Source organism: Pyrus communis, chromosome 7 (assembly GCF_963583255.1).
Source record: "Pyrus communis chromosome 7, drPyrComm1.1, whole genome shotgun sequence".
NCBI classification, from domain to species: domain Eukaryota; kingdom Viridiplantae; phylum Streptophyta; class Magnoliopsida; order Rosales; family Rosaceae; genus Pyrus; species Pyrus communis.
Window position 1 is genome coordinate 2,341,675 of NC_084809.1, and position 12,421 is coordinate 2,354,095.

Below are 12,421 nucleotides of genomic sequence, written 5' to 3' on the forward strand. Positions count from 1 at the left end.
ACTCTAAATCTAATCTAATTAAAGCTAATCAAATGAAATTAAAGCTAAGTAAAACAAATAAGAACTTGGAAATAGAAAAGCAGCGTAATAAATAATGAAAAGGCTAAGATTGAAGTTGGATTCATCCTTTACCAAATAAATGTAAAAATGTTTGAAAATTGTCGAATCTTAGGATTATCTTTCATGACACAGAACTTCGGAAACACAATTGACCACTTTCTCATTCTGAGATCATTTGAATGGCCACATTACATCATTGAAAACATATGCAAAACATTATTTGGCATTGGGTGAGGTAGGTTGGAGAAAAGTTATGATGGATGCATGGTATTATAAAATAAAAATAATAAAATCACAGATAATCGAAGCAGGAAGCGATAATTGACAAATTGGTTATTGTTGCTTTTATGGACATTCCTACATAATATATATATATATATATTTATATATACCTGATTGTATATATATTCATTAAGGGTGATTCCACAAATCCAAATAAAAATCCAAGCAAAAGAACACAGCCTGTTTCTCTTCACCTCTTTTTTTCCTTTGTCTTCCACCCCCTTCTGTCCTACTTCTCTCTGCTTCTTCCCCCCTCCCACCCCCCAAGCCCCAAGCAATTAAGGATAATTTAAATAATCATATAATTAATCCAAATTCTCAACTGTACACACAAACCATGTACTTATTCATTAAGACAAACCGTACACACTAACAATACACAACATACCACACAAAAGGCACAAATCAAATAAGTATACAATACATTCAAAATAAGATTGTCAGAATAAGAAAAACGGATGATAACTAAAATTAGCACAAAGCACATGAGGTGTACAACCCTCCAACTTTCTAAATTGACTAAGTCAAAAAACTTTGTAGCAGAAACATGGAGAAGGGATGGAACAAAGAGATCCATTGTGGTGATGTAATAGTCTGTGATGCATGGTAAGTCGAGTTAAATGAAAAAAAAATATCATTTCTTAAAACAACAAATAGACATCTAAACCTACTGTACATATTGGTTGTTAGAAAGTTTCAAACACAGTATAGAGATTTGTATTATAATTTAGTTTGTATAAAAGTTAACAAAATTTAGCAAAATTTTAAAATGGATAGACAAATACCTCAGTAATGGTTGATTTGGTGGCTGTTGTGTGAATGAATGGTTTGATATGTATGCTTGTGTTGGATCTACATGCATATGAAAAATAAAATTAAAAAGTGCATCACACAAATACAGAAGCAACCAAGAAATGGAAAAACAACCTAGCAACATAGAGATATTCGAATGATGTGAAATGGAAAAAGAACGTTTGAGAGATTTTGAGCGTGCTGCTCTCTCCTCCAGAGAGCGTCTTCTCTGTTCTTCGTCCGACGCCCTCTCTCTCTGCGATTTGGGTTTCCCATCGTTTCGAATTCTTTGCGAAGGTACAATCTTTCTTCCTCTGCAACTTCTTCCCATTGTTTCGAATATTGTAAGCATGTATGCAGCGGCAGTCTTGTTGTTCTTCATCTACTTCGGGGGTGTATTCAATTAGGATTTTTAGAGAGTTTCAGGGAATTTAAATCTATAGAATTTGAGAGAGTTTGGGAGGAAAAAAAAAAAAAAAGAATTCCCAGAGATTTTGGGTGAATTAATTATAACTTCCAGAGAATTCACATGAATTGTGAAATAATTTTTACATGGGGTTAGAGAATTGCAGAGAATTTGATCAACAATTTCCTTCTCTTTACAAGCCAAAATTTTCATCCTACTAATACCAAATCGCAATACCAAGTTCATATCCAATGTTTTCAACTAGCTAAATGCGTATGTGATTGATAGAGATTGTTGGTTTATAGTTCAATATGAGAATTGCAGAGATTCTGGCTTTTGTTTGTACTATTGATGGCAGTGCAAGCAATAGTTCAAGTGCTAAATGCGTTAATGGTTATTATACATGATGATCATATTGAACGTCCATTGGCTTGACGACCTATTAGTAGAACTGGATACGATTATATTAACAAGGTATTGAATGAGGATCCTCAAGAATTTCGAGTGCTATATAGGATGTATCCGGATGTTTTCTTAAAGCTATGTGATGTCCTTATGGAAAAGACGCATTTGAAGGGTACAAGATTTATTTGTATTGAAGAAATGGTTGCTACATTTCTACTCACTATTAGTCAAAATTCTAGATATTGTCAAACTCGGGACACATTTCGGTGGTCAAATTTACAACAAGAAAAAATTTCTAAAACATTTTGAAGGTCCTGAACACAATTGCACCAAATTTGATGGTCCAACCTGGATTCACAGTGCCAACTAAAATAAAAGAAAGTACAAGATTTTACCCTTATTTTAAGGCTAGTAATTAGTACTTATCTTAACCATGTCCTGATTAAACTGGTTTCATAAGCATATTAGTACCTATGTATTAATTCTTATAATTATTGTAGGATTGTGTTGGAGCTATTGATGGAACACATATACCAGCAATGGTATCGGGACCCGAAGTAGCTAGCTATCGTTATCGTCATGGTAAAATATCACAAAATGTATTAGCTGCTTATAACTTTGATTTGGAATTCATATATATTCTTAGCGGATGGGAGAGTTCAGCTTATGACTCCAAACTATTACATGATGTTGTATCAAGGAGGAACGGACTTAAAGTGCCAGAAGGTTTGTATTCATTCATTTATTTATTTACACTAGGATGTACCATAAATAATAACTTTATGTGTTTTAATTTTAGGTAAATTTTTTCTAGTGGATTGTGGATTTGCAAATTGTCATCAATTTTTAGCTCTGTTTCGAGGTGTTCGATATCATCTCCAAGATTTTGCTGGTAACGATCGTGACCCTGTAAATGCGAATGAGTTGTTTAATCTTCGATATGTTTTCTTGAGAAACGTAGTGGAGATGATATTTGGTGTATTTAAATCTCAATTCACAATTTTTAAGTATGCACCTCCATTTCCAATTAAAACACAAGCAGAGTTAGTGTTAGCTTATGCAGGGTTGCACAACTTTCTTCGCAAGAAGTGTCGTTCTGATGAATTTCCAATTGAACCAGAAGATGATGAATCTAAAGATGAAGAAAATGATGATGAACTAGGCAATCAAACTCAAGAGCAACAATGACAGATTGCTAATGCATGGAGAGCTGACATAGCTACAAATATGTGGACATATGTTGTGGAGCGATACAAATATGTGGACAGATGCAATTTAAATCCATTGCGTCTTCCGTACAAACACCTGGAGAGCAGCGATATAACCTCGGACTTCGCCAGACGTAAGTTGCTTAATGTGTGTATGAAATTACATGGCACGGTGACAACTAATGTGGAAGTAGGGCCAACTTGGGTTAAGGTTGTATATCTATGTAGACTTGTCAGTCTGTTATTCTTCATGCATTATTGCATTTGTTTCCAATCAACTTAAGCTTTAAGGACAATTGGATATCAACATGGTTGAACGCTGGATAAATCTTTTTGCTTTGAGTAGTTATGTTTTGACACTAATCGATCGGGTTCCTCTTTCACTTTGATAGCAAGTTGAAAACATTGCACATGAACTTGGTATTGCGATTTGGTATTAGTAGGATGAAAATTTTGGCTTGTAAAGAGAAGGAAATTGTTTATCAAATTCTCTGCAATTCTCTAACCCCATGTAAAGAATTCTCTCACAATTCATGTGAATTCTCTAGAAGTTATAATTAATTCACTCAAAATCTCTGAGAATTCTTTTTTTTTTTTTTTTTTTTTTTTTTTTCTCTCAAACTTTCTCAAATTCTATAGATTTAAATTCCCTAAAACTCTCTAAAAATGCTAATTGAAGACACCCCCCCTAAAGTTGTGGAAGACCCTAATTCACAAAAATAGAGACATAATCCTAGCACCCAACTCAACAATTTATAAACATCCATTACAGTTTGAATGAAAGAACAAAATATAAATGGAAATTTTAACAAAGCAAATGGCAATTAGACACTAAACAATGAAAAAAAAGCAGTGCATTACCTTTTGAATCAAGGGAGAAAATTGAAAACTGCCATTCGTCCCTCACCCATCCCCTCCTCACCGTCTCTATGTGTAACCCGTTAATCCTAAAGAATACACACACCCATGTTTTCCGCTCTGTATCTCTCTCCCTGCCCATCTATCTCTCTAAAATGGGAGAAAATCCCATAGATCCTGGCAGAGCACCTACCTAAATCTCTCTCTCACTCAGTCGAAACCCATAGCTTCCATCTTTCTCCAATTTGTCAGGCCGTGTGTCTCCCTCCTCTGTGGTCGCTTTGTCCCCCTCTCTCTGCTCACCAGAGGTACACCCAGCTGTCTTCGAGTAAAAAATGAGAGCGATTGTCTCTCTCTAATTTGTCAGGCGTGATGTCCCCCTCCCTTCTTTCTTGCCGAGTCAAACATGAAATGCAACCAACGGCTGAAAGAAGGTTTTTAAGCCTGAGTGACAATTTTGTAAATTAAGTGAAAGTGGGTTAAAAGCATCCGAGTGGCAATATTGTAAATAAATTGAAATGTGGTCCAAAAAACTGTTCACATGAATAGTGCCAATTTCCCCTCCTACTTTAGACTAAAGTAATTAGAATATCAAATATCAATTGATTAAAAAAACACTCTTGAACATATTACAAGAATTAATTGGCATATAAAGTATACTTTGATATAATTAAAAAAGGAAAAAAATGTTAATGATTTTAAATTCGAGGAGGTGAACCATCCTGGAGTGGCTCAGTGGTTGGACAAATTTTAGGTCCGTATATCATATGATGCATTCTAAGTTTATTTTTAGCACTAAAGAAAACACACGATGGTAATTAGGTGGAGGTTGAAATGCCTTAATGAGTTTTTTCCGCTGTTGAAAATGTAGATTGTCATAACAAAGCCACAAACTGATTCCTTTGTTACGAAAAATGAGAAGTTCGAGGAGGTGATTAGTAGTTGAAGAGTGGAACTAAGATGGATACAATCCAACAGGATCTTCTTCGGATTCTTTTGGTGAGGATTTTGGAAATTTGTGGATCGTGTCCATTCATCGTACGGTTAATTTTTATCAAGTACTATTTGTATTTAATTTTAAATAAAAATATTTAAAATAATTTATGATCGCACAATGAACGATAAACGAATATGATTCATGAATTTTCAGAATCTTTACAAAGAAGATCTGACGAAGAACCGGAATAATCATTATCCATAATATCATGGAGAAGTCGTCGAAAAGAGGAATTAAACTCGGGTGAAAAGAGACAAAAATACTGAATGAACTAATTTAACACCGTGATGACCGACTGACCTACCTAATGCACTATGCATGAGTATGATGATTAATTCTTCTATTATTTGAGTTGATTAAATAAGATTAGTTAGACATTTGATTTGATATCCACTTGGCAACAATTAATTTCATAATAATTCATATCATATACTAACACAATATTATATTGCACAACTTCTTGTGTAAACCACACTTCACCAATATTAAAACCAAACAAAGAAAAATAAATTCTAAAAAATTATACGACTCTATCTTGTTGCATTATTGCATAAATCTGCACTCTGATTTTCCCACATGTCCAAATAAATGTTCATGATTCCCAAACACAAAAAATTATAAAAAGCAGAAATAATTACGCAAAAAATTATAAAATTAAATCTCAAAGTGGCATTAGCAAGTATGCCTTTTGAAATTGGATACAATAACGCACTCATTATTTTGACGATCAAATAATAATGATAGCAAATACATATATTTACATTAATTTTTATAACAGTCACATAATAACGAGAAGAAAATTTTCAATATGTTAAAATACAATTCAACATACAAATATCAATATACAAATATCAATATACAAATGGTTGAATTTTATTTTCAAACATACAAATGCTTATATTATAACATTTGAGATATCATTTTACGTCATTAGCACTTTAAAAAATCTGGACAACGGAGTTGCGCTTTTGATTTGATGTTGGGAATATGCCAAAACTAGTGTTGTGGAGCGGTGCGAAAGCATTCTGCTTTCTCTTCCTCGTCTCTCTCTCATGCCCGACCTGCCCGTCTCCTCTGTTTCAAACCCCGCCCGAACTACCCCCACCATTTCTGAAAAACTTTCCCTCTTTCTTTAAGCAGCACAGCCTTCTGTCCCCCTCTCCCTCTCTCTCCACTATGTCTCTGTCTGTCTGGCCTTTTTGACCAACTGGGTCGGATTCAATTTCAGTTATCGAGCATAAGACTGCTCGATCTTTGCTTCAAGTGGCAGTTCTTGTGAAAATTTCATAGATTTTGTAGTGTTTCTGGGTTGGTTTTGGGTTGCAGTGGATTTTCTGTGGTTCTGAACCACTCTTCTTTCTTTGCTTCGAGTCACATTTATTTGTGAAAATTAAAAATTTCATAGATTTTGTAAATTTTTGGGTCGTTTTTGGTTTTCAGATTGGTGGGTTCGAATGGATTTTTGTGGGTTATGAAATTTCCGGTTCTCTGAGCCATGAGAATCTGAATCTAGAGAGAGTTTGAACTCCGAGGAGATGGGTTTGGTGCTTAATCCTAGCAAGGTGGAGAGTTGGGGTAAAAGTAGCAAATCGAAGGGTAGGAAGAAGAAAGATAAGACGGTGGAGGAACCTGGGTGTTGGGTTAAGCTCAGGTTTGGGACCTGCATGCCTTCGAGATCCAAAGTTAATAGCTCCATCACTGGAACTAGTGTTTCTTATGGTAATTTCTTCACTACCCTTTTCCTTTTTTGGCAATTTCTTGTTGAGAAGCATTAAATTTTGAGGTGGGGATTGTGTTTTTCGGTTGCCCTTTTTCCCCTTTTTGGATGATTAATCTATTTGCTCTGCTAAATTAAGTAAATAGGCATGTAACATCGTATGAGTTTAGGAAAGTGTTTAATTTTGTTTAGGTGATGAATACTGTGTAAATATTGAGAAGACGAATGATTTGAAAGACGATATTCTAAACTACTCTAATTTATGGAGATAAGAGGGGATTGGACCTTATTATATATGGTTGAGGTGTTTGCATTTATTAGACGTACAATTGCAATTTTAGTGTCGGGCATTTATTATACGTTTCCAACAATAGCAACATCTTAGTTGATTCAAGTGTGTTGGACTTTGTGTAACCAGCAGAAACTAAATCTTCGAATGAGAAAAGTAGAGATCGAGAAATTACTCGTGGAGGGTCATCCACCACTACTAGTAATGCTGGCAGTTCTACGTCCACGCCCTATTTTAGTGAGGAACTGAAGGTTGCTTCGCAGCTCCGGAAATTCACATTTAACGAACTTAAGTTAGCGACGAGGAACTTCAGACCTGAGAGTCTTCTTGGTGAGGGTGGATTTGGTTGTGTATTTAAAGGTTGGGTCGAGGAGAATGGAACTGCCCCTGTTAAACCTGGTACCGGGCTTACGGTTGCAGTTAAGACTCTCAACCACGATGGACTTCAGGGTCACAAAGAATGGCTTGTATGGCTTCGCTATCCCTCAACTTACGATTATAACTGTTTTTAACTTGACCTCTTGGATTACATGCGAGTCTCCTTTTCGGTTCAATTTGTATCTAAATCTTCTTCTTTTTTTTTTCATTATTTTCAGGCTGAAATTTATTTTCTTGGTGATCTCATCCATCCTAATTTGGTAAAGTTGATTGGTTACTCGATTGAAGATGATCAGAGGTTGTTGGTCTATGAGTTTTTGCCTAGGGGAAGTTTGGAAAACCACCTCTTCAGAAGTAAGCAACTGGTCCTTTCACATTCTTTGATAATTGCATGTTTACTGAAACTAGCTGTTGAGTTTGCGTTGTTTTGTATTGTTAGTGGTTGCCTAATGATATTTGGTAACAACCAGGGTCCCTGCCTCTTCCGTGGTCTATTAGAATGAAAATTGCACTCGGTGCTGCAAAGGGTCTTGCCTTTCTTCATGAAGAAGTTCAAAAACCGGTCATATACCGCGACTTCAAAACATCTAATATCCTATTAGATGCAGTAAGTGACAGTAACTGAGCATCAAATTCATTTATTTTCCTACTACTATTCTCGTCTGAAAATGGAATGTGTTATTTTAGGATTATAATGCCAAGCTTTCGGATTTCGGACTTGCGAAAGATGGCCCTGAGGGTGATAAAACTCATGTGTCCACACGAGTCATGGGAACATATGGTTATGCAGCCCCAGAGTATGTGATGACCGGTGAGTCCGATAATAATCATCTTTGGCATTTAATAGTTTTGGTAGTTCTATAAAGTTGCAACTCCATCGAATATGCAAAGAGATGGGTTAAAACATCAGTACTTAGCATTTTATCAGGCTTTGGCTTCTGATAAATAATTGCATACCTAGGCCAATCTTGAGCTAGAATTACGAAGTCCTAACATGGCTTTTTGGTTTAGGACATTTGACATCAAAGAGCGATGTCTATAGTTTTGGAGTAGTTCTGCTCGAAATGATAAATGGCAGAAGATCCATGGACAAAAATAGACCAAATGGGGAGCACAATCTTGTGGAGTGGGCGAGGCAACGCTTTGGCGACAAGAAGAGGTTATTCCAGTTAATTGACCCCCGTCTTGAAGGTCATTTTTCAATTAAAGGTGCACAAAAAGCAGTCCAGCTTGCCGCCCACTGCCTCAGCCGTGACCCAAAAGCTAGGCCAATGATGAGTGAAGTTGTTGAAGTCCTAAAGCCTCTACAAAACCTCAAGGACATGGCCAGTTCTTCCTACCAATTCCAAACCATGCAAGAAGCTCGTTCCAGGTCCCTCTCAAGTTCTAAGAACGGCATCAGAACGCAGGCGGTATTCATGCCGAGAAACGGACAGCCCGTAAGGAGCTTGTCGAGCCCGAATGGTCCACCTTCTTCTCCATATTATCCTGGAAAATCGCCTAAACCTAACTCAAAAGAATGATGACATTAGTTTTTGTGTATGATTATGTTAGACTTGACTCTCATATTGTACCAGCTTCAGATTGTTCTGTCATATATAGTACAAACTAAAAAATCTTTTTACTCTCGTGATCTTATCCTCTATGTTTGACTGCAATTAGACACTTGGTGTGACAAGTCCTGCAACTAACTCTTTCGTCAAGGATTACTTTTATGGAAATTTATTTTAAATCTAAAATTATTGGCCGTTGGATTAAATTGTAGTCGTTTTAGTTTTTATTTTTATTTTTATTTTTTTTAAGTTCCATATTCGTTTTTTTTCCTTTTAATTATAGGAAAACTAACGAAAATAATTTGAAATTTTTGAGTTTTAATCAAAATGATAAAAATATGTTGTAAGTGAATACTACCAGGAGTGATTTTTTAGAATAAAAATATAATTTTTCGTTAAAATGAATAGTACATGATGATGTGGTCTGACTATTTGTTTTTTTATAAATAATAAAAAGATAAAGTTCTTGGTGTATGTAAATCCTTTAATTTGTTCATTTACTTTATCGTTTCGAGGTTTTTACTGTTATTTTCACGTTTGGTGGAAATTAAGTGTAATGATCATGTCACTCACTACGTCACTGCATATTTTATTTACGCCGGCGCTCCTCAAAATTTCCAGAGTACAGAATTTTAACCCTTTTAGGCAATCCTTCTGCTTCTTGCTCAAAAGGGTCTCCTAGGTTCTAGATTTCCTCTTCAAATCCAAACAGTTTCATCAAATTATGCGCTTTTTTACGAGCAATGAAAAATCATTGAAGTCGTTATCGAAAAATAAGCAATGCATACACATGAATGAACCGGGGGCAGTTTAAGCATCTACAAATTGTATAAAATCTTGCATCCATTTCTTTCATTATGTGGTAAGATAATTTTTCTCGTACTGCAACTCTATTGAAAGGATTATCACAATTAGAACTGGTAAGTAGAAAAATTAAAAGGCATTTAAGGGAACTTAATGACATTATCCAGAGTCACATGAAAATTTGCAAGTAAAGGAAACTCAATTAATGAAAATGGACAAATTATAGACTTCCTTTCAAATTCATGAAAGCGAAATGAAACAGACTAAGGGTAGTTTTGACTTTTTAAACAGACTAAGGGTAGTTTTGACTTTTTAATCATAAAAGGGTACTGTACAAGGGCAAATTGGTCATTTAGCCAATGAGCTTTGTTCTTTATATCTCAGCAATTTTGGCTTGGATTACAAGAAATAATTCACAAACAACTTTACAACTCTGTCGCTCATTTGGTTGCTCAGAAAATGTGAGTTCGTTTCGTACTCTTTCGCTTTATTTTCTGTTTGGGTGCTGAGAAAACAATAAAACTGAACTTCAACTGAATTTCTTTTCGTAGATTTATGCTTTATTGATTCATATTCTGTTGTGATCTCATACAATTTATGTTACTAGTTTAAGAACTGAAGAATGGGTCAAGCACTTGGTTGTGTTCAAGTGAAGCAGTCAAAAGTTGCTGTCAGGGAGCAATTTGGGAAATTTGATGATGTTCTTAAACCAGGATGCCACTGCATGCCCTGGTGTTTCGGGTACAAGGTAGCCGGTGAGCTCTCTCTGCGTGTGCGGCAACTTGAAGTTCGATGTGAAACCAAAACCAAGGTTTTCGCCTTCTGAATTGAGTCCTTACTTTACATTCCCTGAACGATCTGTAGTGAAATGCATAATGTTTATGTCAGAATTTATAGCATGTGATATATGTCGGAGAAAAAGGGCGAAAAAAATTCTTGCTATGTGACATATTTGGTCTTTTCAGGATAATGTGTTTGTGAATGTGGTTGCGTCGATTCAATATCGCGCCTTGCCAGACAAGATACCGGATGCTTTCTACAAGCTCTCGAACGCCAACTCACAGATTCAGGCCTTTGTATTTGATGGTAAGACTAGAATGCGATTGGTAGAATTCTTGCTTGTACTAGTTGATCAACAGCTAACGCGTTGCCATTCTTTGCGTAACATTCGTTGAGAACAGTTATTAGGGCAAGTGTGCCGAAATTGGAGGTTGATGCCGTCTTTGAGCAGAAGAGTGATATAGCGAAATCTGTTGAGGAGGAGCTTGCAAAGGTGAAACAATTTTTTTGTGTAACACTCGTTGAGAACTGATCGAAATTGTAACCATTTTTCGTTACAGGCGATGTCTGCTTATGGTTTCGAAATAGTAGAGACCCTTATTGTGGATATTGAGCCGGATGTTCATGTGAAGAGAGCGATGAATGAGATCAATGCAGGTAACTTTCACACCAAAAATGTCACGCATGTTGTTCCAAAAGTTCAATTTGTGATTTGTTTGTTGCTCAGTTTGTATATAAGTTTTGCTCTGTCAACGTAACAGCTGCAAGGCAGAGGTTGGCGGCGAAAGAAAAGGCTGAAGCGGAGAAAATCCTACAGATCAAGCGAGCGGAAGGAGAGGCGGAGGCCAAGTTCTTGGCAGGGCTTGGCATAGCGCGCCAGCGCCAGGCCATTGTTGACGGGCTGAGGGACAGCGTGCTTGTCTTCTCCGAGAATGTTCCCGGAACAACAGCCAAGGATGTCATGGACATGGTTTTGGTGACTCAATACTTCGACACCATGAAGGAGATTGGAGCATCCTCAAAGTCATCGTCTGTTTTCATCCCGCACGGGCCAGGCGCGATCAAGGACGTTGCTTCGCAGATTCGAGAGGGTCTCCTTCAAGCTGATCATGCCAAGGCATAGAGAGTGAGAGAGGAAAAAACTCCTTGGGAAATAAATTATCTGCAATGCTTGCGTATTATTATGGAAGGTGTGCTTAAATTATTCATATGAAGAACAAGTTGTGTACTTTACCCAGTACTTACATATCATAAGTTGGCGACTGAGTGCGATTTATTATGTTTATTTTCCTAAATATTATCTGTCTGCAGAAATTAAATGGAAAAATTAAGCGATTTTGCATCAAAAACATCGCAATTTTTGTGTTCATACATGAAAGTTTGAATGCAAAAAAAAAACAAAAAAGAAAAAACGTTGACATTATGTTCTTATTAAGTAGTAATGTTGAGTGTAAGACCTCATCTACCTCTTACCGTAATTTAAAGTAGTAACATTGCTCGTAAGAAAAGAAAAAATAAATAAATAACACATCGCAACATTTTTTATGCATCAAATATCAACCTTAGGGTTTGAATTCTACCCTTTCAAGGATATGCTCAAATCGTATGACAAACTTACAGTGGAGTGATTGTTCAAGTCTACTTGTTGTATATAATTTTTAGTTATTCATCTCTTATGTGGAAACAACATCTTTATAAAACAAGGATAAGGTTGCATACGACAGACATTCCCCTTTACCCTCGCAAAGCATAGAACCTTGTTGGCTTAGAATCGCTTCTTTATTCATGTGGTAAAACAAATAGGAAAGTTGATTTTAACCTAATATCTATAGCATATTTTAGTGAAACCCCAAAATTTTCAAATTTTGAAATTAAGCCCTTTAACCAGCATA

General features: G+C 36.0%; 3 protein-coding genes across 4 annotated transcripts; all 3 read left to right on the top strand.

Moving 5' to 3' along the window:
• The first annotated feature begins 2,283 nt into the window (after window positions 1-2,283).
• On the top strand, window positions 2,284-3,133 carry LOC137739019 (uncharacterized). Its single transcript, XM_068478492.1, has 3 exons — window positions 2,284-2,352; window positions 2,446-2,671; window positions 3,069-3,133. The coding sequence occupies exons 1-3, from the start codon at window positions 2,284-2,286 to the stop codon at window positions 3,131-3,133; spliced, it is 360 nt and encodes a 119-aa protein (XP_068334593.1).
• Window positions 3,134-5,999: 2,866 nt separating this feature from the next.
• On the top strand, window positions 6,000-9,016 carry LOC137739466 (serine/threonine-protein kinase PBL34-like). Of its 2 annotated transcripts, none has more exons than XM_068479039.1 (6): window positions 6,000-6,727; window positions 7,144-7,481; window positions 7,611-7,746; window positions 7,863-7,999; window positions 8,080-8,203; window positions 8,404-9,016. In XM_068479039.1, the coding sequence occupies exons 1-6, from the start codon at window positions 6,544-6,546 to the stop codon at window positions 8,913-8,915; spliced, it is 1,431 nt and encodes a 476-aa protein (XP_068335140.1). In that variant the 5' UTR covers window positions 6,000-6,543; the 3' UTR covers window positions 8,916-9,016. The 2 variants fall into 2 exon arrangements, with proteins under 2 accessions (XP_068335140.1, XP_068335141.1); XM_068479040.1 differs by having other exon boundaries at window positions 6,001-6,727; window positions 7,147-7,481.
• A 1,355-nt stretch (window positions 9,017-10,371) lies between these two features.
• On the top strand, window positions 10,372-11,831 carry LOC137739467 (hypersensitive-induced response protein 1-like). Its single transcript, XM_068479041.1, has 5 exons — window positions 10,372-10,560; window positions 10,715-10,835; window positions 10,931-11,022; window positions 11,090-11,186; window positions 11,291-11,831. Exons 1-5 carry the CDS (start codon window positions 10,372-10,374, stop codon window positions 11,650-11,652), a joined length of 861 nt encoding a protein of 286 aa, XP_068335142.1. The 3' UTR covers window positions 11,653-11,831.
• Window positions 11,832-12,421: the final 590 nt, after the last annotated feature.

Excerpts from the sequence above, each read along its gene's own strand:
- LOC137739019 (XM_068478492.1), top strand. The coding sequence starts at position 2,284 with ATGGTCCAACCTGGATTCACAGTGCCAACTAAAATAAAAGAAAGTACA. Across the intron at positions 2,353-2,445 it reads GATTTTACCCTTATTTTAAG|GATTGTGTTGGAGCTATTGA; the intron begins GCTAGTAATTAG and ends TAATTATTGTAG. Across the intron at positions 2,672-3,068 it reads CGGACTTAAAGTGCCAGAAG|ATGATGAATCTAAAGATGAA; the intron begins GTTTGTATTCAT and ends TTGAACCAGAAG.
- LOC137739467 (XM_068479041.1), top strand. The coding sequence starts at position 10,372 with ATGGGTCAAGCACTTGGTTGTGTTCAAGTGAAGCAGTCAAAAGTTGCT. Across the intron at positions 10,836-10,930 it reads TCAGGCCTTTGTATTTGATG|TTATTAGGGCAAGTGTGCCG; the intron begins GTAAGACTAGAA and ends CGTTGAGAACAG. Across the intron at positions 11,023-11,089 it reads TTGAGGAGGAGCTTGCAAAG|GCGATGTCTGCTTATGGTTT; the intron begins GTGAAACAATTT and ends TTTTCGTTACAG.
- LOC137739466 (XM_068479039.1), top strand. The coding sequence starts at position 6,544 with ATGGGTTTGGTGCTTAATCCTAGCAAGGTGGAGAGTTGGGGTAAAAGT. Across the intron at positions 7,747-7,862 it reads GGAAAACCACCTCTTCAGAA|GGTCCCTGCCTCTTCCGTGG; the intron begins GTAAGCAACTGG and ends GGTAACAACCAG. Across the intron at positions 8,204-8,403 it reads CCCAGAGTATGTGATGACCG|GACATTTGACATCAAAGAGC; the intron begins GTGAGTCCGATA and ends TTTTTGGTTTAG.